This window comes from Melospiza melodia, chromosome 18 (genome assembly GCF_035770615.1).
Source record: "Melospiza melodia melodia isolate bMelMel2 chromosome 18, bMelMel2.pri, whole genome shotgun sequence".
NCBI classification, from domain to species: domain Eukaryota; kingdom Metazoa; phylum Chordata; class Aves; order Passeriformes; family Passerellidae; genus Melospiza; species Melospiza melodia.
In genome coordinates this window covers 9,856,026-9,880,167 of record NC_086211.1, presented here as the reverse complement: position 1 = coordinate 9,880,167, position 24,142 = coordinate 9,856,026, and the positions used below count along the sequence as shown (strand labels likewise).

Here is a 24,142-nt window from a genome sequence, read left to right as displayed (position 1 = left end):
AAAACTGCAGTAGTTAATATTTTAATTGTTACATTCAAGGTGCCTAGCTAAGAGAGCCTTTCTAAGCATTAGTTGTCCAAAGTATGTAAAAATTTGCAAATAAATCTTTTTGCTGGACTATGAAATTTAAGATTCATTTGCAGAGCCACACACACACAGAACTTTGAAAATTAAATTCAGTTTTCTACCTCACTGAGCCTTGACACTGCATACTCTGAAGATCTGTAAATATTTTAAAGTGCTTTACTATTTGCTTAAGAGAGTCATACATTTGCAAAATTTCTTACAATTGAGAAGTGTATCTGTGTGGACAAAAAGGCTGTATTTCAATAGGAATCATATCTACCTTGCTTCAATTATTGATTTAACAATAACTTACTCATCCTAGCTGTTACAGGTAATGAGCAGTCAGAAGTTCAGATAGTTCTGTGAGCAGTTCTCACTTCATGTCCAGTGAGATAAGGACCCTTTCTGAAAGTGCAGGATAAGCACATAATGTTGTTTTTAGTTTGTCAACTCTTCTTTCAGAGACACTTCTCAGTTTGTTAATATTATGTTAGTCTTTCAGTTTCTCTAAAAAAAAAATGGAACTTTTCCTACCCTTTAAAAAGAATCATTTTTTCCCTGTCATTTATTATCATTAGAAATGATTAAATGTAGCAATCTATGTCCTATGTTATTTGATTATTTTGTTCTATTCCATTTTCTCAGAAGTGCTGTCTTATTTGTATGTAATAAAACAGGCTTTAGAGATTAAGGTGGGGAAAATTACACCTATTTTCTGACCTGTTTGCTAATATAATATTTACTCACTGTTGTAACTAGCTAACCCATTATCATGAGCTTCAGCTGTTTACATCACATCTCAATTTTAACATTTGCTTTTCTGTAACTGTGGCTGCACTAAGTAATTTAGCAATATAAGGTGTGTCTGATTACTTCCTTTGGGAGACAGACTGTCACTGCATCCACTGCTAGCATGAAATTCAGGAAGTGTTTTGTTCAATGCATAATGCTCATTGCAGCTGTACTTTAGAGCTATGTTTTAGTTACCTTCAACATCCTGATTTTTTACCTGACCTTGTCCATATTTGCTTTGCTTTCTATTTAGAGGTTAACTACAACAGGTCTTTAATGCTAGAGAACTCTGCTATGACTTGAAAGATGGAATAGGGATAAAGTGAATTGATCTCTTTTCTATCACAGGTTATATATAAGATTTAAATCTGCCCATAAAGAAGATGGGGAGGGGGAAGCAATGGTTTGTTGTCTAATTCAGTTACAGAATGGTGCTTTGCCAAGTAACACATCAGAACTGAGGAATCCCTCTGTCCACAGGGAGTTTCCTGCCAGAATAAACCTTTCTTTGGTTTTTAGCTTTGCCAAGATCTAGAAGATCTCAATCTCTTGGTAATGTCAAAGGAAGTTAGTGTGCCTTTTAGGAGTGTATATTTAGTACAAGCTGTCCAAGAGAGACCAGAGAGGAAGGTGTGCTGGTGCTGCTGGTTTTGCACATCCTCATGCCTGTGTGCAAGCAGACTCATCCAAGTGAAGCCCTTGCATAAAGCAAATGTTGTGTAGCTCAGTCTCAATGCACATTTCAGGGGTTAACTTTGGAACAGCTTTAGTCTGAACACACAGATTGAATGTCATGGTTGGAGGACACCTTCCTGTCTTATTCCCCAAAGGAGTCCCATGCTCTGAGACAGCTCCATCAAACAAACCAAAGCACAGTGCATGAGGACAATCAGTTTGGCTCAGTTTTGAGCCACAATGAAGTGCTAAATCACACACTTGGTGAGATAGATTGCTCTGAGCATGAGTGATCTCTCTGAAGCAAGTTTTGCAGGAGACTGCTGAGGGTTGCTTATAATCCTCTTGAAGCTGGCAAGCAGATTATCCTTTTCATAGGTGAGCTAAGTAGGTTAAACATCTTCAAAGCCTCTAAACTGTTTCTCTCCTATCCTGAAAGCTATTAACACATCAGCACTCAGTCTGCTTCCCTGCTATCTTAGCTCAAAGAGGCCAAATGTTACACCTCTCTTCCTTGCTTAACCATATCCATGTGGCTAAAACAGCAATTTTCCAATGATCATATTGGCTCTTATGAATTCTCAGCTCTCTCCATGTACCATGGAGGAAGCTCAGGCCTTCTATGGAGAATGCCACCATGATGCTCAGTTATAGACCAATACCCTAATTCCTGCAAACAGGATAAGCATTTCTTCATCAGCTTATCTTAACTGTCATACTTATTCCAAAAGGTCAAGGAGTCATCCAAATGGCAAAGTATCTTCAAACTCTCTGTGTATAAAACATACTTAAGGAATTCTTCAGCTTCACCTCTGCCACTTTGCAAGCAATTGGAGTTTGAAGTCCCTAACAGTAATACTTGTTTTTTGTTTTCTCATGTTGCAGAAAATACTGAAAAAAATTAATAATGTCTCCTGAAATGTGGTGAAACAAAAGCCATGCTACAAAATGAACAATTTTATATATACACTGAATAATTCTGAATCTAAATATATCTTTAAATAAGGAGTGGCCAGACTTGACTAGGATCTTTCAAAGAAAATACCTCTGCAGAAACACAAGGAGAATGAAGTTAGCTGATGCATTCAATGTACTTGCTTCTGGTTTTATGTTGCTGAGCATCAAATTGATAAGAGCTTTCTTTGTTTTCTTTACAATCCTTACCAAAATACAGGATTCAAAATGCATCTTCTTCAGAGGGCAGGGGTGAAAAGAGTCCTCCCACCCTCCTAAAACACTCACACTTCTCCAGATTAAACTTCTTTGTAGAATTCATCTTTCATTCCTTCCTGGCAATCTTCATTTCAATTCTTGACTCTTCTTGGGCAAGTAAGTGTTTTAAAATACAAATAGGGTAAAGAGAATTTTAATTGTTGTTTGTTAAACTAGTTTTAGGAAACTTTTTAAAGGAAAGTTAAGGAAATCACACAAGTAGAGCAGGAAAACATGAGAATTCTTTGAATGCATCCCTAAAGCAACCTGTGCTAGTGGAATTTGTCCTTGCCTGTGACAGAGGGGGTTGGAACAAGATAATCTTTAAAGTTCCTTCCAACCCAAACAATTCCTTGACCCTGTGAATGCTGCCATAGATACACTAGGAAAGTGTTTTCCATAGAGAATTGTGCATTACATCCCTCTGTCCTGCATTCCAACCAATATGACCCTAAAATGATAAAATCTCAGGCTAAAATTGATTTGCCATAAAAGCAACACATTGCTTGGAAATTAGTGGTTCCTCAGAGAATTATTCTGAAGAAATTGATATATCTAAAGATAAAGTTAGCATATTTTATTCTTCTTTGAAATAGTCAGTATTCCCCAGAAAGCACACTGCTCGAGATTTTGGGAAGCAAGTGTGAACTACTGTTTTAGCACTGCCTAATTTAGTAGTGCTGCCATAACTGCAGCTGTCAGCTGGATTTGAAGCATCCCAGGATATACAGATTACTCCTACAAACTGGCATTATCAGAAGTGATAAGAGTTCCATGACAGTGGACTGACAGACTAACTCAGTATCTGTGGCTCAGGGAGTTCTAATGCAGAAGTGTGGAAGAGAATCCAGAGGCACACACAGTTACAGCAGCCATTACCCACCATGGCACTGATGGAGCAGCAAAGACCTTTCACACAGTGCACACAGCCATTGCAAGGTAGGACATAGGTATGTGGAGTCATGTTTTCAAGAACAATTTAGTTGCAACACAATTGCACTGCCATTAAGATTGAAGTTGCTACAACAGGCAGAGTCCTGCTATTTCTCATACTTCACTCTAATCAATTTTTCACTTTTTACATGCTTTTGAAATATGTTTTATAAATCCATTTTTGTGTTTCTAACATTGTAGGCTTTCACAAAATTTAAAGTTTGAGTTTGTGTGCTGTAAGACTCAAAACAAACCTTGGATGGTTGAGGTTTTAACTTGAATGCTGCACTCTCAATATGGCACCCCACCTACTGGCTGCATAAAAAGGAGGTTTTTGATTGACAGGAGAGTTAATGTTCTTCCAAACCTCAGTCTGGAGCATGTGTAATTATACTAAAGCATTGTTAGATGCTATTTTAAAAGGAAATGTTGCCTGCCTTCTGAGGTTTTTCTATATTCATGTAGTCTGGGCATGTCAGCCTTTCTTTAAACCACAGCATTGTTATTCTTGATCAATAAGCAGAACTAGCACAGTAGAAAATGACAAGCAGCTAGACTCTTCAAATTTTCAGTTTGCCACTGACTTTGTAGAGAACTTCAGTTATCCTGAGTCTCACTACTTAAATTTGTAAAATGGGACTTATGCAGCTGTGATTATTTATTTACTTTAAAACGTATTTTCTTCTGTAAACGGCTGAATCTCAGGCATTAGATAATTTTATACATTTTTGTTACCTTTTAGGTATGTACTGAGGTCAGAACCTAACCTGTAACAAATGCTGTTTATATTTTCTGAAGACTAAGCCTTCTCTGACTGTCAGTTGAAACATTTTAGTATTGAACTTACTACCATTCCTTCATTTTCTCAAAGGTCCAAATTATTTATGACAAAGATTTCAATTAACAGCCTGTCTTTTTTCTAAGGGGTTAAAAAATTGTGTTTACTAAATTCTTTTTTTTTTTTTTTTTTGCTATAAAAATATGACACACTCTGAATGGCTGTAGTCCCATTTTACTGTAAGTCGATCAGTTTTAAATAAATCCTTCCCTAATTAGGTTGGTCTGTCTCTACCTCTGGTGCCTACTCCATTCAGCCTTTTTCCAGTCCCAGGCCCCTTACAAGATGCTCTTCTGATAACAGAACAGGAAGTTCTTTATCTTCTAATGTTGTGTGACTCCAAATTTAATTATATGCTTTAAGCAGGTAGAAAATATGCCTTGCTCAAAGAGAAATTACTTGGGCTGGTATAAGAAATTTCAGGGCCTGTGGCATACAAGTCAGATCAGATGATCTGACCTTCAGCTCCTTGAATAAATGACAAGGGACTTAAGAAGCCAAAGATTAATAAATGGTGGGCAGAGGCCAGAAAAAAAAAGTGATGGAAAACAAAATTCAAAGACCAAAAACTTGAAAGCAGCAGCACAGCAGTAAGCAGTGGCACTTGTTTCGAGGCCAGCCCTTCTCCAAGGGATTGTGATGCTTGGTGTTCTCCCATAGGTTTCTAAGTCCAGTATTTCAAGTAAAATTAGGACTGCTGCAGCTCCTCCTCTTCCTTCAACTTGCTGTCATAATGATCATAAAAGGACCCTTGTAATTCCAGTCCTTCCAGTTGGGCAGTAATCAGCTAACTATGCAGATTACAGAAAACTGAGGGAGGGGGGATGCAATATATGTGCTATGGTAGAAAATGTTTCTCTCCATACAGGAAAGAAGTGATCTTTTAGTGCTTGTATTACTTAGATCTTAAGATGCATTCTCTCCCCTAGGAACAGGAATTAAGTCATTGTAGAGAATTTACTGCTTTACATTTGAATTCGACTTTATTGTATGAATATAAAACTTGTTTGCACACATCCATAGACAAACTCTGCGTTGCTTCAACAAAAATAAGTACATGAAAAAACCCAGTTGATGGTAAGAAAAGGGATGTTCAGCAGCATCTCTGCACACAAGTATCTGTGAACTTCCCTGCATTTGGAAGAGTGCTGTGCAGTACTGACTGTTGGGTTTTTTAACTACACAGGTATTTTTTGGTGGCTGTCAGAAAGAACCAATCTAAACAAAAATTCAGTCTAGTATTTTACAGAATAAAAATTAGGCCTGCTTATATAATTAAGTTGACCCTCCATTCTAAATAAGACTTCAACATAAGTGAAGATTATCTGTCCCAGGCAAATCCTTCCTAGGGATTACATGGTGCATAAACTAATAAGGGTTTATCTTCTTGCTGAGAGGGGAGATAACTAGAGGAACTTTAAAACATTAATGTGGCATTAAAGAATTGCAAACAGAATTAGGAAATTAGATGGTTGTGAGCCTCAAAGCAGCATCAAATTACCATTACGTTGCAGTATGCAGATCCTATGTGCAGACACACAAAATTCTGAATACTCCATGTACACAGAACTGTTTTTCTCTGTGAAGTAAAAATGTCAAGTATGCATAAGCTGTTTATTTTAAAAGGTAATCTGAATATGGTCAGCATAAAATTTTGTATGTACCATATTACTCCTATTTTTGAGGTATCATAGCCACAAAAAGAAGCTAGACAAAATTTTTATCATTCATTATAATTTAGATGAAGATACTTCTGGTTAAGTAACTGAGACACAATTAAAATGTGCTGGTTTACACCCTAAAAAGGTAAAAATGTATTTAGTACCTACCATCTGAAAGACTTTTGTGAAGACTGCAATAGGGCAATTTAGGAAAAATGTCTGTTTATTTAAAAGGCTAATCAGTGAAGGCTATAACCTAGACTTGAAACTAGAAAGCTACCAAAGAAGGAGTCAGAGGAGTCAACTACTTTACTTTGTAAAACCAACAGCCACTTTTTGACTGCTGGTTTGAGATCACCCTTGATTGGATGCTACATATATGTATTGCAGGATAAGTACTACAGAAGAATTTAAATCTGTTTAGTAAGATTCACACCTCTAACACCTGAAGATAAAAAAACTAATTTTAAAGCTTTCCTGGGACTGGTTCCTCACTCCCTTTTTTCTTTCTGCCTTGCACATCCTGATGCCAGTTAGCAAGGCCTGGTACACACAGTACAGCAAACTCCCTCATTCTATACAGTAAATGCAAGGAGGAATTTGGTATTTGGTATATTGCCATTTCATGGCATTTGGTCTCTTCATTTTATAATGGCATTTCATATGCAATTAAAACCTTTTCTCCTTTATATGTAGGAACAATAGTCTTCATACTTGTTATTTGAAAGAATGCAGCTCTACTTGTTTAGGTTGGTATGAACTTTATTAGTCACAGGATCTGTAGATAAGAGTTTTTCTAGATGGCTCATGATGAAATTCTATCACCATGAGGTACTTGTTTTATATTAATAGTATCATCATGAGGAACTTGTTTTATATTAAACCAAGGAAGCAATTTATGTATTTGGATCAGGGCAGAGAATCACAGAATGGGTAAGGTTGGAGGGGACTGCAGTGGGCCATCCAGTCCAACTCCCCTGCTCAAGCAGGATCACCCTGGAGCACATGGCACAGGATTGCATCCAGCTGGCTCTGGAATATCTCCAGTGAGGGAAATTCTACAGTCACTCTGGGCAATCTGTTCTGGTGCTCAGTCACCAGATGATCATCCTCCTTGTATTAAAATACAATAAAAAAGAATGGCCAAGTCGAAGACTGCCAAACCCATTGGTGTGCTAGTTTTCAGTCTGTGCTATGGAAATCATGCAACAGTTCTATTTGTCTTTGAAGATTGACTGAACTCTGTAAAAGTTAATAACATGTACCAGGTACTGGGATTTCAATTCAGCAGCTTCCTTCACACTCCACTGTTTCCTTAGCTCTTTGTGGCAATGAGCCTACAAGTCTTTTGCTCATAAGTGTCCTGAATATGTCTTCTTTTGTCCATAACTGATCTTTTAAAATGAAATACAAAGTCTACAGAATTATAAAATTTTTCTTTGTTTTAGGAATATGTATTCTTAAGACAGTAATTGGTACTCCAAAGAAGCATGAGCTTAACTCTTTATAATTATAGGTTATATAAATAGTTCTAATTTGTTTATATTGTATAGTACCCATGGCATTTGTTGCCTTCCAATGCAATACCGAGTCCCCACTTCTCACTGAAAATCAAGCACCTTCTGGTGCCTAAACAACATTTTATTGAGCATTAGCCTTCCTGTTGTGCACTGGCACTCTGTGCCTGCTCTCAGCAAATGACTCTTGCATCTTGTGGCTGATTTGAAGTGTCTGGTTTATTCAGATATAGCAAATCATTATGTTAGTGCTGACAGTTCTCTGCTTCAATTACCCCTCATCCCAACCACTCTGCAAAAGCAAAGAATAAAAGCTGGGCTCCATCCCACAGAGACCTGGAGATGAGAGATTCAGAACCTACAAGTGACACTTACTCAGTTCTTCAGCACTATCCAGCACCTTTTTGATCTTACATGTCTTAAGATACAGGTTTTCCTGTACTCACATTTTTCCTACTCCTAAATTCTCTAGCTAATCCCCGTGTTCCCTACCCCTCAGTATTTCCAGGGATTTTTTGACCCTCAACAATAAATTCAGTAACTTCCCAGTTCCCAAAGCAGTCTGGATGGTATTTAAAGACAGAGGGCTCTTGTGCAGATTAGCCTGGAACAATCAAGGGCTACATTCCTTTGATGGACATATTATTTAGGGATTTTATCTTGATAGGTTCAGTTGCTATAAAACTGCACAGATGCTCCTGAAAGAAAACTGCAAGACAAGCAGACCTGACCAATAGGGTGTTCACTGTTAACAGGGTGAAGAACAAAACAACTAAGAAGTGGACAAATAAACAGGTAATGAAAATATCTTAATTTTATTTTCAAGCAGTTTAAACCATTTAGAGACAATGAAAAAGCCAGTAGACATGTAAAAGTTACACAGAACTGTGAATTCCTTTTTCTTCTCTCTTAAATGAAATATAGTCTGCAGTCTTTATAAATCCATGTTCTGTCTCTACCCTGGATACTGCATTCAATTCTGCAGCCTCCCCCCAGCCTCAGTAAAAATAGAACTGGAAGAAAATTCAGAAATGGTCAATAAGGACAAAGGCATAGAAAAGGAATTTCATAACAGTGAGTTAAAATGGTAGGAAAATATGAAAAGGGCACTGCTTCTGTTTGTGACAAAGCTGTCTAGATAATAAAAGCAGGCAAAATCTCAAGTCTCTTTGAATTCAGCACAGATGATTTCCCCAGTGCATTTGCATCTTTTACTTGGTGATATATGAAAAAAATTAGTATCAATTAATCTGTTATTGCAGAACAGGCCTACTGCCTTCCCTGCCTATAGGCCATGGTTTCATAAAAACCTTTAGGCAAAAGGAAGTGATATTGGAGTCTCCTTCCCTGGCAGGGTGGAACTGCTAATTTGAAGGTATCTCTCTCACATCACAATATCAGAATTGTGTAGGTGACATGGGACTGCTGCAAGTTTTGTAGTCCAACTTTCTCCTCATGGCAGGTCCCATTAAAGCAGGTTGCTTTTAGTCAATTCAGATGAGTTATGTGTATCTCAAAAGATGGAGTTGCCATAGCCTTTCAGGGCAAATTGCTTTAGTATTTGATCCTTAAAAAAATAAATTGTTTCCTATATTGAATTTCTGTAGGTTGTGCTCATTGCTTCTTGAGCACCTTTGGGAAAAATGTGGCTGCATCTCTTCTACACCCTTCCATTACAAAGTGCTTCACAGCACGATGATCTCCACTCACCATCTTCTGTAATCCTGGGCAAATCCAACTCTCTCATCTTCTTGTATGACATGATCTGCAGCTGCCTGAGCAGTTTGGTAGTCTTGCTTTAGTGTGGCTTTCTTAAAATGAATCACAGAGCTCCAGATGTGGTGTCACCAGTGTCAGATGGAGGGGAAGAATCAGTTCCCTCCAAACCTACCAGTGGTACTCAGCCCAGTTGGCAGCTGGGCACATTAGCACAAGCGCACACAGCTGACTCACATTCAGCTTGTCCACCACAACCCTCAGCTCTTTTTCTACAAAGCTGTTCTCTATGCAGTCAGCCTGTCCCACTTGGGGGGTTATGCCAACCCAGCTGCAGGGCTTTGCATTTGCTGAACTTTATGAGGTCCCCAAGAGCTCATTTTTCCAGTCTGACTAGGTCTGTCTGAGTAGCAGCTCTGCCTTGCAGCGTATCAGCCACTCCCCCCAATTTGGTATCACCTACAAATGTGCTGAGAGGTCACTCTATCCCATCATCCTGGTCATTACATCAGCCATTTCAAGAATCCAAGTTGATGTAACCTATATAAAGAAAGCCAGTCAAATATCCTTCCAGAGATATGCTGGAGACTTCAAATTTTGTTTTAGAAACATGCACACATTGCATTGCCAAGTCTTTTTCTAAAGATATAAAAATAAGAAGTAGCCCTGGGTTCCACAAGAAGCAGGCCACGAGTCTTTTTTTGGATGCAAATGCTGAATGTAGAACTTGACTTAAAGATGACTGTCAGAACCTAAGAGCTGAGCAAGCTGCAAGTTATTTATAGAGTCTTTCCCCAGCATCCCCAGTGTGTGCCTTTGCTCAAAGACAGGCAATGTATTTCCATGCCATAAAAATGGACAGAACTGCATTGGGAATGGTGATGCTCTGAGGATGTTCTTGCAATCTCACTGCTTGCCTGGGTGGTTGGATGGATGGAGTGGACTCTGTGCTAGCAGCTCTTGTACTAAAGGAGCAGAGGGGAGAATGGGGATCAGGAGAAAAACAAAACTAGGAGGAAGAGAGAAGAAAACTGTAGGAGTAATTCAGCTCCTCTGCAGACATTACAGCAGTTTCAAGAACAATCTGTAATAACAGCCTTTCCAGCAGACAGCTGCCTGTTATGGGCAGTGACACACTGCATGGTGTTTTTGCAGCATGGACAGAGTGACACTGCTGCCAAAGGGTAGGGAAGGACAACACTACAGACACGATCCCCAGAATTCTCTTGGGATATAATGTGTTACCAGAGACATTACAAGTTATGCTATAGGCTGGTAGAGTCTTACAGTTGGATTTTGTTGTGTATGCTCTAACTGGATTTGAGACAATACATGTACAGTGCAAAATACTATAAAATGGCTTAGCAGAATGTTTTCTGATCTTCCACATGGAGCTTGTCTCTCCAAACTTGGCTTTATAACTCTTGTCTGCTTTAGGACAACATCTCTAACAACATGAGCTGAAGAAAACATTGGTAAACAGGAAGCATTGGTTGTGAAAAGGAATCAAGAGAAGATGGAAGGTCATGAAAGTGAGGAAACCCAGCCAAACCTCCAAAAATGGGAACAAAGGCACTGAATGTTTCCAAGCACTCAGGTAATTAAGGCTGTTTGGTTTGGGTTTTCTATGGAGACAACAATGATAAAGAAGTTGTGTACTACAGGGACATTCAGTATCTGAAGGAACATACACTTGTAAAGGACATATTCCAGGCAAAACCTGTGTCCCAATCCAATGTTTAAGAAGATGTGGGATAACTTGGAGACATTTACCAAGTATAGCAACAAGTAAACACAGTCATTTGACTTAACTGCTGGGAAGCAACTCTTCAGTTCTAATTATTCTGATCCCCTCACAATAAGGCATGTGCTTCTTTCCTTATTTTCCTCCAGGAGACAGTGCCACAGAAGAACCTAATCTGGGACTGGGATGCAAAACATCGAATTCCTGTTTTCCAGCTCTGCTACAGCCATCATAAAGCACCTTAAGCAAATCATCCTGCCTCCATTCCCATCTCTAAAAATGGGAAAAAACCCATTCTTTATTAGTTCATTGATTCAGTGAGGCAGCAGGTATGCCTGATGGCTTAAATGCTATGTGCTATATGCTAAAAAATGCTCTAGGCATTTTTTAGGAGTGTGCTTGGACACCTACAGACCCTAGTACTTCTGTACTCATCAGCAGCAACTTTACATTGGTTCACAACAAGCTAAATGCAGAGTATTTATAAATTTGACCAAGGTAGGTGCCACGCTATTTCATTTCTCAGGAAAAATAGCTGCTGTTACTAAATAAAAAATTTTAATGGAACTATTATTAATACAAAAATACAGCTTTTCAGCTGTTAAGTCAGCAGTAAATCTACTATTACACTTCTCTTAAGATCACTACCTTCACCTGATCACAGGGTAGTGGATAACTTGCACTTACATGAACTATATTTTAGACCATGGTAGCACTTTTCATGAATATTTTAACATTTTGGGTTATTATACTCTGTCATTTTCCTGCATGTACATAATCCTGCACCCTGAGAAATGAGGCTTTTAGAACTCATTTAACAAGTTTCCTTATAACAGTGTTATGCTGTGAGAATGTTCCTCAGTAGAGCCTTGTGTCTCAGTTATATTAATCTATTTCTCAGATTTAAAAACAATTAAAGCAATCATAAGGCTCATGCAGCCTTTTTTGAGAAAGTATATTTGAAAAGCAAACACTTCTCCCCGCCTCTGCACGGCTCCAGCTGACAGACAGAAAGAATTCATCAGTAAGAGAGAAAATGCCATTTGTCACATAGGACTTAGGCCAGTTTCCAAGTACTTCAAATAGAAGAACAGAAACACTGCAAAGAAGAAATATGGCAGGTCTAAACTGCTACATAAGTTTTTAAATTAAGAAATTTAAAGGGAACAAAATCTAATTTTAAAAATATGACTCAATCATTGTAATCCATAGGAACTTCCAGTCTGTTACTGGTATATTTTCTAAGCCATATGCCTGGCAATTAACTGGACAATCTAGCTCTGCCTCAATAAAAGTATTTCCTTCTATCAGATTTCCTCCTCTCTCCAATTTCACTGGATGTTCTCCTTTGAACTTTTACTATACTCATAGGAATCAGAACTCATGACTTGCATTCCTTATTTCATCACTAAATACAGTTTCAGTCCCTACATATCTTTATGTACTTTCTGTGTAGTTTGAGCATTTCAGTCTCATTTGATTTTTCAGTGGTTCTAAGGCAACTTTCCTTTTTCAGAGAAAAACATATCAGCTGCACTAACCCATTGCATCAGTCAGCGTCCTGAAGAACAAGATGAAATGTAATTCATCTCGCTCCCTTGGATACTGTTTTCATTGTCATATGCAATGGTATGCTGGATGGGACAGTCTTCAAGTGGAAGTTTCATGAGGCAGCTCTTGGACACCACTGAGGTGCTCTAATAGGTGTGACTTATTGACCGGAAGAGTGGGTAAACAAATGAGGTGTAAGTGACAGTGCCAGACCAGGGTAACTGTAATTAGCAATGTGACTCCATGAGTAATAGCAAAATTGTCCTGACCCAGTTGATGGCAATAGCAACGAAATCCTTAAAAAATGTAAAAAAAAAAAAAATCCCCAATAGATGGGTTTTCTAGCAGCACTTATAAGGGTCATGAGCACCTCTCTGGTTGCCACACAAGCCCCTTCACTCGTGTTCCACTCCAGCTGTGCTGGGGCACACAGTGGCAGTTGTGCTCCCCACGCTGGCCAGAGCAGGCACAGGGGTGGAAGGAGAGGGCCGGGCTGGCAGCACTGTCCCAGCACACAGCACCTGTGGCTGCTTGGTACAGATCTGCAGGCATCAGGGAAGCCTCCAGCAACCTTCCCCTCTGCAGAACACCAGCAGAGATCCCTGCATGGGAATCCTGCTTATTTCTGCTGTGTGGGGTTCCCACAGGCACCCTCTGCCTTGCAAAGTGCCACGCACAGTCCTGGCTGAGCTGCCACACCTTGCCTGGTGTTCTGCAGGGGTTGCACAAAGGCCCACCAGGTGTTCAGTGGCATATCAACATCCTGCCTCCAATCAATGTTCCACATTTATCCCATGCTACCCTCACTTCAGTGCCAACACAAACGTTTCAGAGAGCTTGGATTAATGAGAGCATAACAAAAACAAGTCTGATCTGTCTGTGCATGCTTTTTGTTTCTTGGAATCATATCACATGATTTTCTACCTCTCCTGAATAAAGATGAATGTTATAACACAGAAATCAGAGCATTTTAATGCAAAAATAGAATTATTCCTCAGTACATGCATGAAAAAATTATCTTATTTCTTTGATGAAAATACCATTCACAAAACCCCCCACCAAACTACCAGCTTCTCTCCAATAGTAAGATGACATGACAAATAAAAAATTCTTTGTAAGTTCCATAAATAAAACTAGTTTTATTTCTCTTTCCATATCCTAGCAGTGTAGGCCTCAATGGGATCCTATGGGGGTAATATCCTGGAATATAATAATGCCAATAAAAAAAAAAAAAGTATGAGCACCACAAGACAAAACACATGCACACAAAATCAATATTCTAAATTTCAGGGCTCCTGATTGCTTGACTGAAACTGACAGGAAATGCACTGGTTTCAGTGTAATAATAAAAGGTCTGAAGAAATAGTTGGAAAGTATGAACACAGAAAAAAAATCACATAAAAGCAAGAGGTATTGTCTGTGTGTTGAGAGAAGCAATGAAACTGATTGTAATAAGACACCTAGTTGTATGTTTTACAAAGTAACACAAGAGTTGGAAAGGGAATGGAAAAATATGCAAATATACAATGTATAAAAAAATTACTCACTTTGAGAGTTTATTTTGTTCGCGGTACAATTAAAAAGTTTTTATCAAGACACAAATATCCGCAACCGGTTTAGGAGTTGGTTGTCCTTTAGTCATCCAAGGAAAGGAGCAATCAGTAGATGAAGTCTGCCTGATGCAGACTCCAGATAGAGCACGTCTTCAGCACTGGTTATAATTAACCACTAGACTAACTTACAACACAGTTCCTGCTTTCCTCTTCTAGATCTGGATGAAATTACCAAGGAACTGCTGTAATTCAAAGAGAAAACACAGCTGCCAGAGCAGGAAGGTGCGGAGGAGCGGAGAGGCGGCCCCGATCGGAGACCTGCGGGGTGTGACCCCCGCCTGTGCCCGCACCGCGCTGCGCTGCCCGAGTGACAGCTCCCAGCTCCCGCCGGCTCCTCCAGCGGCAGCTCCTCCCTTCTGGCCAGATGGACAGCACAGCTCGGACCTGGGCTCGGGGGGACCCGGCTCGGGGCAGAAAGCCGCCTTTTATAGCCGGCCCGCCGGGCTGCGGCTCACACCTACACACTGCGCCGCCGAGCACAGCGCCGCTGCCGGGACCCGCGCCCCCGCCCGTCGCTGCCCATGGCGCCGCTGCCCCCGCTCCTGCTGCTGCTGCTGCTGCCCGCGGCCGGTGAGTAGAGCCGGGCCCGGGCCGGGGCTCGGCACCCGCACGGTCCTGCCCGCCAGAGCAGCGGCCGCGGGCTCTGCTGGATGCGCTGCCTCGGTCGGACCCGGCCGGATGGGGATGGCGGGTGGGAAGAGGGGTACAGAAAGGAGCGTTAGGACAAACACTCCCGGGAGGTGCCTGTGTTCCAGGGAGAGCAGTCCCTGTGACAGGGGGCCAGCGCTCGGGCACAGCGGGGTGGGACTCGCCCAAGGGAAGCCCCGGTTTGCCGCTGCCAGCGGCGGCTGGAGCTGCCCCGACAGCCCGGCCGATGCTCGGACCGCGCCTGCACACGGCAGCGGGGCTGGAGGGGCGCACATGACTTCTGTAAGTTCATCGGTAATGTTCAACTCCGCTAACGAAGTTCCGTGTTTCAAATCAGATTGCAGCTTGCACGTGCAGTAACAATATTTCTATAAAGTCAGTAGCTTTACCCCTGCTCTTCTCTGGGTATTGGAGTGAGCTGGCACGGAGCACTTGAGTCACTAAGCAGTTCAGAAGCAGGAATTGGTGGGACTTAGATTGCCTCCAAAACCCTAACTGGGTTATTCTGAACAATGAATCAGTCTTCATGAATGAGTTATGATGTGAGAACATAATTAAAGGACCCCTGCCTCACACCTTCACACAGCCAATTAGTCACTTAGCAAATATTTAATTTTTTTTTTTTGTCTCCTACATCCTATTTATTAATCAGTGTTAAAGACTGGTTGTAACAATTCACAGTCCATTTCCTCATAGGTTTTCTGAAGCATTCATCAGTACACTATCTGATTGTACTAATTTCTCTGAAACTATATTATTGTCCCTCTTTTTCAGATAGGTATGTGGGCTGATACAAAAAAAGCATCCTCTAATTTTAGGTTCCCATGGTGACATGGTAGAACCCAATTTAACTTACAACTACATAAAATTATGTGGAACTGCAACTACTCAAAGCCTGGTTCTCACTGAGTGCTGTGGTAGCTTGGTACTCCAACCCCAGGATATTCAGCAGGTTGGGAGCCTACTATTTGTAAACATCAATAGGCATTGTTTTAAAGTGATTAAATTAACCTCATGCTGAACCTTTGTGACAGCTGTAAGGATAAAATCCTATCTTCCAGAATAGCAATCAGCTGCCTTAAGTAAAAAATTCTCTTACAGGTTTTTTTATACATTTCTACACAGTTTGCAAATTCACCACACCAAATCTTGCAAACAGCAGGATCCTAAAGGAAAGAGCCTTAATTAATTCCTAGCACAAATTCTGGGCACAGAATGGAGCAGGGTCTGGGGCAGGCAGTCCTGTGATTAAAGCCCATAAGGTAAGGTGCTTGCATAATGGGGCCAACTTAGGGCCCAGCAAGCTCCCTGCCCCAATTCTACTTCCTGACCTCAGATTGCCCCTTTGATTCCTTCTGCATTTTGATCATCCTCCAGACTCCATCCTTTGCATGGGACAAAGCCCAGAAGAACATAAAGGAAAGCAATGAAATCAGTGTTTCTGCCAGCCTGGAGTGCTCGTTACAGAGCCTGGCTGCGCTCCGACAGTTCTGAGTCAGGCACCTCAGTCACCCACTCCGTGGGCAGTGAGCAGCACGGGAAATGCAATTTACCTGTTTCCCAACTGGTCCAAAGTATCAAAACAGGCAAATTTAACCTTTCAGAAAATTTACATGTGACCAGAGTTTATGGAGATAGCATGTAAGTTGTGTGGGCAATAAAATGAGGTGAAAAAGGCCATTCCTGATGGCTTATGAAACAAGAGGTAAAAAGATAAGCAAAAACTAAGGTTTCTATAAGGCACAGAGTTATTTTTTGCAAGATTTTGAAAATGCATCAGCAAGTCTGCTTATTCCCAAGTTTCAAGTTCAGAACTACTGGAGCACTATGACTGCATAGAGATATCCCTAAAGGAAATTTTACACATATTTACCATAAAAAATGTTCCTGTACTCTCAGTCTTTGAAAGAATGGCTTAAGAATTCTTTTTAAATCCACAGAACAGCATATATACTATCATCATCATCATCAACATACTGATACTCTGATTGTTTCCATAACTCTGTGCATTCTCAGATGGTATTTCATTGCTTTTATTAACTCAGCTCATAAAGCTGTTGAAACAGAGTATCACATTCAGAGTATCTGTGCCATGCTGGTTTACAACTGGATGTCCAGATGCTGTAACACATATATGTTACAAGGACAAAAAGTTTATGTCCTTTGCTTTAAGACACATGGCATATTATACTTGAGCTCCTCAGGTCAGAGAGTTCATCACTTCTACTTGTCATGGATTTAAATCAAGGGACTGGGAATTGTCCCAAGTTAGCAAACAATTCTCTGATGAAACCAGGAATAGGATTTGGAAATTCTTATTTTCCTCTTAATGACTTGTATCTCTCCTACACCATCCTTCCCCAGTTACCAGGAACTGAGACACAAAAATTCTTCACTTTTTTCAGCATCCCCAAGGTCACGCAGAACAAACACAGCTCTGCCATTAACCATGGTTCCTGCAGACATTACTGGCTGTCTACAAGAGTAACCATTACTGACACTGAGGAGCATAACCAATTGTCACTTGTAATGCTGTGACCTTACTGCAGGGTTTTCAGCTCAGAATTTACTGAACTTGTACTGACAGCAAAGATAACACTCTCAATGCTATCATAAAACAAATCTGTTTATACCCAAATGGATGCTTCTGCTGTCCAGAACCAAAACTTCCCACTAAACATACAGGTGATGTTCAGGAACAGGAGCCACGCACAACAGATCCTGGGCACTGTCTCAGCAAGGAAGTTCAGCGCCAACTCAGCAGTTTTGAAATGAAACTGTAATCAACTACATAGCAAGGAAGCTTTTCTTAATTCCTCAGGATATGATTGCTTTTAATCAATGGCCAAAGCTGCATGTGCAAGTTTAAACACCCTTGTTTCAACACTCTGCCCCTAGATCACATGCCCAGAAAGCAGGAGAGACTGGGAGTGGTCACCAGTCAGGAAAGTGATGCTGCCTCAGATTCTTCCTAATGTGTTTTTTTTACCATTCTCACACACAAACCAATTGTATTTCTTACTGAGGTGATTTCATGAGGTGTTTAAATTCCATTGTTTCATGGCATTACAAGTGTCAGAGGTCACCAGCATCCCACACATTTCAAGTTATTCACCTGTGCTGGGACTGGTATTTTTTCTGTCAGATTTTCCATTAACTGATTATAGTTAATCATATAATCTATTATGATATAATCTATTACAAAAGGTTACTCTATTATGCTATTATAATAGATTATGTGCTTATGCAGATTATATAAAAACTGCATAATCATATAGCTATTTTGTAGGAAAGTAACCATCAAAGCCTTCAACAATGAAGTTTATTTTTTTTCTGCTGTCTGTCTCCATCACAGGTATTATCAATTATTAAATCTTAATGCCTTTTGGAATCTGTAACTAGTACTGCAGTTTAGGTTTATAAACTGTTCTCCCCATATCAAAATATGTAATTAGTTTAATTAATAAGAAACTCTAATCAGAAGCCTTCTAAAATGAATTTGTTTTGTAGCCATTCAGCTTCTTAAAATTTGCTGTAATTTTAAGAAGCTGCATTGCAAGGAGAAGCTCCCCATCACCACTGGGGTCTTACAATCTCTCAGCATGACATGAACCCCTAAAAATGTCACCTAGAGTCTCAACAGTTTTCTGCTGCTTGAGATCTCTTGCTTTAGTACTGATATGGGATGGTTAAAATAGTTCCTAAAGTAAATTTTGTTCTGGAGAAATGTGAGAATCACTTCAACAACAACAACCCCAAACAAAAGTAAACAGGAAAATAATCAAACCCCACTTTTCTCATTTCCCTGGAAAAAACTCCAAGCACCCATCTATTTCCCTGCCTTACATCCACCACACCATCCCCACCAGTTATTTGGCTGCTTTGTCTAAAAATGAGGAAAACCAAAACCCTATAATAAAGGACCTTTTCCTTCCAATGTAAAGCACTACATTCTACAAAATAATATGTGCAAAACTGCACATTATGTAAAAGAGAAAACACTGGAGCAGCTAATCTTAGCAACTGGGTGGGCCTGGGCCACAGAACACACTGGCCCTCAGCAGCTGGAAGACTGGAAATGACTGGTCTGCCATGGTACACTGCCTCCATGGCAGGAAAGCACTGCAGCTGTTCTCAGGGCTCAGTATTCTGCTCACTATGGACTGGGTCATGCAGCGTGGCCCCAAAGTGTCAAAAATCAAACCGGATTATTTTCAAGTACCGTCATTTATTATCAACTCTTTAAAAAACCCAAGCAATCCCAACTATTTCATATTTGCACGTTGGAGTCAATAACAGCTTTTCTTGCAGTTTCCAAGGGCACTGTTGAAGGCCGTGTGAGAAGCCGCAGGGGAATCCTGGAGCTGGCCGGAGCCATCAGGTGCAGCACGGGCCGCTCGCCCTTCGCCTACCTGCGCTACGGCTGCTACTGCGGCCTGGGGGGAAAGGGATGGCCCATGGACAGAGTGGACTGGTGAGACACCTGCTTAGCTCAATGATTCAGTGCCCAATGCAGATCACAAATGAAAGGACTAAAATATAAATGACCCCTATCTGACAGAGGGAACGAAGTTTAAACGCAGCTCAGATTGCTAAGAAATTCTGAGGCATTCAAACTGTGGTGCTATAGATCTACACAACCTTGCCTTTAATTCAAATTCTCAATGAGTTAGTACAGGATTCACAGTACAACTGAGTTTCTTTGCTGTTGTGTTTCAGCAGAGTTAAATAACTAAAGTCTTGTTGGAGAAGCTTTAAAGTTCAAACATTGAAGTTATCTAAAGTAAAAACTAAAAAACAAAGGCAATTAAAATCCTTTTGATTTTACATCTTCCATGTTATTAGTATTCAAAATAATACAGAAGAATTATGCAAAATTCAACCTGCTGAAAAATAATTCTAAAACCCAAACCTTTCCATTTAGAACTAAATCACAGCATACTATCATCAATGTAACTTATAATTGAACATTAAATGACAAGAAGATGATTTTGGGTTTTGTTCTGGATTTGTTGTTGTGTGTTTTGGGGTTTTTTAAAAATTTCTATGCAGGAAATGGATTTACTGAGCTGTGTTGTTCAGCTGTTATGCACCACAGGATCTTTACACAATGATTTGTGGGGAATGACCAAGTAATTACTTAATAAGCACAGGAAAAACAGTAATTGCAAAGTGAGAGCATTAACTTTTCCTTTTGCAGACACAAGTTCCTCAGGCAACCTAAACACCATCTACCTACTACAATCTGATGGTTTTAGTCTGCCAGGAGGAAAGTGAATGAGTGAGTGAGTGAGTGAATGAATGAATGAATGAATACTTTGTGGATACACCCAGTTCTTCCAGCAAGTCAAAAAGAAAGGATGTCATTAGTTTGCAGCAAAAAGCTGCATCATTACAGGTCCTCTCCTTGCTTTTCTGGGCTTGCAATGATTCCACAGCAGAGACACTACACCAGCACATTTTAATGCCTTTTTTAAGCATTAAATGCCATTAATTCTTACCTGTACTGTTCAGTTTCACAATGTCAATAGAAAGCCTAAAAATTCTTTGTGCCAATTAAGACAAGAACAATTTTGAAACAATTTTGAGCAACTTTCCAAATTTTCTGATGATAATGAGCTAACAGTTCATTTTGTGGAAGGGGGCTAGGAGAAAAGCATTCTCACATGTAACTGAGAATGCTCTGAGGATTCAATTAGCTCAATGTATATCAGACATTTTTCTCATCACTAATTACATGAAAAAGTAGTAATTTTTTCCAGGTGATCTCTTAAACCATGACCCTGGTTTGGTTCCTGAGCAGGTAATGCTTGGACACTCAGTGATGTTGAGTGTTTTATTATTCCACAGTGTAGTAACCCACCAGACTGTGTGACCATAAATCACCATCTCTGTTCCTCTCAGGTGCTGCTTTAACCACGACTGCTGCTATGGGAGGGCAGAACAAGCAGGGTGCCAGCCCAAGACTGAAAGTTACCACTGGGAATGCAAAGACAATTCTGCTGTGTGTGGTGAGTGAGCACTTGGGAGTTTTTTGGTGTTGGGTTATTTGTTTGTTTGGTTGTTTCCTAATTCTACTAATTATCTCTTTAGAAAGGTATTTTCTTAATTAACTGTAAAACTCTTCGTTTACCATCCTTCCTTTTGTAACTTTTTTTGCCAGGATACACTGTGCCTCCAGAAAGCACAGCTAAACCAATCAACTGAATGCAGTTTCTTTTTCTTAATCCTCCCTCTGACTGACATAAGGAAACAAAACTGTGAGCTAGAAGCATCTATTACCTTTTCAGAAAACACAACCACAACCATCCTTTTACTCAGCATTTACATTTGCTGAGGAACCCATGTTATGCTACTCCCTGCAAGGCTTCAGCTGGAGAGCAAATACAAACAGGAGATAGGAAAATTGTAACAGTTTAAAAAAAAGGATGTTTTCTCTACTTAGCAGAAAATATTCCCCACTATTTGTAAGTTTATAAAGGACATGGTTTTGGCATATTTATCCTGGATTAGTTGCACTGATGGCTGCAATTTATGAATGAATTGATAATTACAGGTTACAGTTTCAAACAATGAGGTAATAAAATATTTGATGAGTATGTTTATTTCTGGAAGTTAAATTAACAAATACTAATTTGAAAGTATCTACATAACACAAGTGTACAAATTGCAGCAGATTGCCAACCACATCCTGATAAATTTTGTTGGATTGTTCCAAAATATACTTGCCATGCTGAGGTAAGGGAAAGACAACAAAATCACAAAGAAAGAAAAACCCCAAAAAATGGTTAACAGGAAAAAGCAGCTTTTCTTTTGCATTATTTGTTCATAACTCTTAAAGTTTTAGCAAATGCTTTCCAATATACTCAAAGACTCATTGAAACCGTAGCTTCTCACAAGCCCCCAATATTTACAGGGTGGTTTTTTTGCTACATTTTTATATTGGTTTTTTGTTTGTGTGCTGTTTGGGATTTTGTTTGCTTGTTTTGTTTTAAAAATCAGATGCTCAGTCAGTTACTTTACATATAATTTTATGCTTCTACCTAGAATGCAAACGAGCTTAAAAATTGGTTATTATTTGCACTACAGAAATGCAAAATCCTTTACATAAGCTTGTTTAAAACAAGTCTGAGTTTCTGACTACCATGGTTTACAGGCAACAGTTGGCTATTTACACAGAACACAAAACCCTCTCATTTCATACTCAATTTAGAATTTGCCTGACCTGAAAACAAATGAAAATTTGGACATTGCTTCCTTTCCTCCTTCATATTCAATCTTTCCTTTGCCCAAGTGTCTACCTCATTCAGAGTCTCCACTTGCTCAAATCTTCCCCTGCCCCAGATGGACATAACATCTCTCACCCTAATTAATCACATCACAGTCCACCCTTATTTGGCTGTAAAGATTTTGCTCCCGACAATATTCAAAATACTGGCCAAGATATCAGGCAATGTGTCAGGAAAACAAAGTCTGGAGCAATACCAGGAGAAGAACAGAAGAAGAAATAGTTCTCAGTTAACATGTTTTCATTTTTTATCCTATCATGTTGTTCATGCTACCTGTGCTACTGAGTAGCTAGCTGCAGCATAAACACATTTACATTAAGAATACTTCTCTTTCATGGCAGAATTTGAATTCATTCACAAAACTGAACACTTGTTCTGCTCCTGGACAAATCTCAAGCAGTGATTTGGCTAAGCTTTTAAAATGGTAAACACTCAGACAAAATGTAATCAAGGATTCTTCAGTTTACAGACAGTTACAGAGAGAAAAAAACCACACACTTCTGGGTTGGCACACGGAACCCAAAATACATTGCTGTAGAAGAAAATGTTCATGCCAAGAAGAAACACTCATGCCAAGAAATCTGTTAAGTTACAACACTACAATTATAAAACAAACATGGCAAGACATGGATTAATCACACAAACACAGTTTTCCTAACTTCTTACTGAACCCCTTAATAAAAGGTGGGCAGTTTAGGCTGGACATGGAACACCTTGCATGCCATGCATATATCCCATGGATTATTTTTAATGCTATATCCTAGAGTAGATTATAAAGGGTCTGTGAATGGAATATCTTCCCAAAATCCAGTTTCACTAGAGGAAGAGGAAAGGCAGGGAGGATCCCATACCACTTTCTAAAGAGAGATCAATTATCAGAGTTCCTTTATTAAAAAACTCTAAGAAGAGTATTTAGACTTTATCTGGCTGTTGTATTTTCACCTGCCAAGATCAGTGATTGGTGACTGATGCACAGCTTCTCAGTCTTACCAAAGCTCAGTTCCTGTTGCACTTGAAATGTAAGGCATTTGTACTGCAAATATGGAACATGAGGGAGCAATTCTTGGTATTCCATTGGGGATTTTTAATTTCTTCAGACTAATATCAAACTCACTGTGTTTTCTTTCAGACTCACTAGAAGACAAATGTCAAAAAATGGCATGTGAATGTGACCGTGAAGCTGCCAAATGTTTTTCTAAAGCTCCCTACCACAGAAAATACCTTTTGTGGCCAGACTTTTTGTGTGGTGAGATTCAGCCTTTGTGTAGGTATCAGATACATGACTCTTGAATATATTTAAATCTAAAATTACTTTTTTTTTGGCCACAGTAATGACAAGAAATTATTTTCCCCTTTCTTGATACTCCTTCATTCCATCTCAGCCTCTCAACCTCAAAACGGGCAAAGTAAACATTTTTCCTGTTATTTACTTTCTCCCATGCACTTATTATTGACTAAATAGAAATCTGAGTTTATCAGCTTAAGGAGTAACTGACAATGTTAATTTTTGTTTAATTCAAATTCACAGATTTTTTCAGATTGATAATATCATTCACTATGAACTATTTATCCTCCCTCCACTGGCTATAAGATACAAATCAAACTTCTCCACTAACAAATCTTAGCATTTGTTAACTTTGAACTGACTGGAAAAAGTTCATGAAGTGACAGTGTCAGCACAAAGAGCCCTCTCATCTACATTAAACACTTAATACAAAGCCTAATTGAAGTGTTGAATTTCATTCACCTGGAGTAATGCTACCTGCATTGAAGAATCATATAATTGGATTTTTTCTAGCAATTACTTTTTAAAATGAGTTTTTTAAACAGCTGATTATTTGATAAGGCTCAGACTCCTTACTCTATGTACACCCTGAATTTCCTGCA

At 39.5% G+C, this 24,142-nt stretch overlaps 1 protein-coding gene across 1 annotated transcript; it reads left to right on the top strand.

The window, feature by feature from the left end:
- Positions 1 to 14,662: 14,662 nt before the first annotated feature.
- On the top strand, positions 14,663 to 23,979 carry PLA2G10 (phospholipase A2 group X). The gene is made up of 4 exons (XM_063171060.1): positions 14,663 to 14,888; positions 19,278 to 19,440; positions 20,871 to 20,977; positions 23,385 to 23,979. Exons 1-4 carry the CDS (start codon positions 14,840 to 14,842, stop codon positions 23,543 to 23,545), a joined length of 480 nt encoding a protein of 159 aa, XP_063027130.1. The 5' UTR covers positions 14,663 to 14,839; the 3' UTR covers positions 23,546 to 23,979.
- Positions 23,980 to 24,142: the final 163 nt, after the last annotated feature.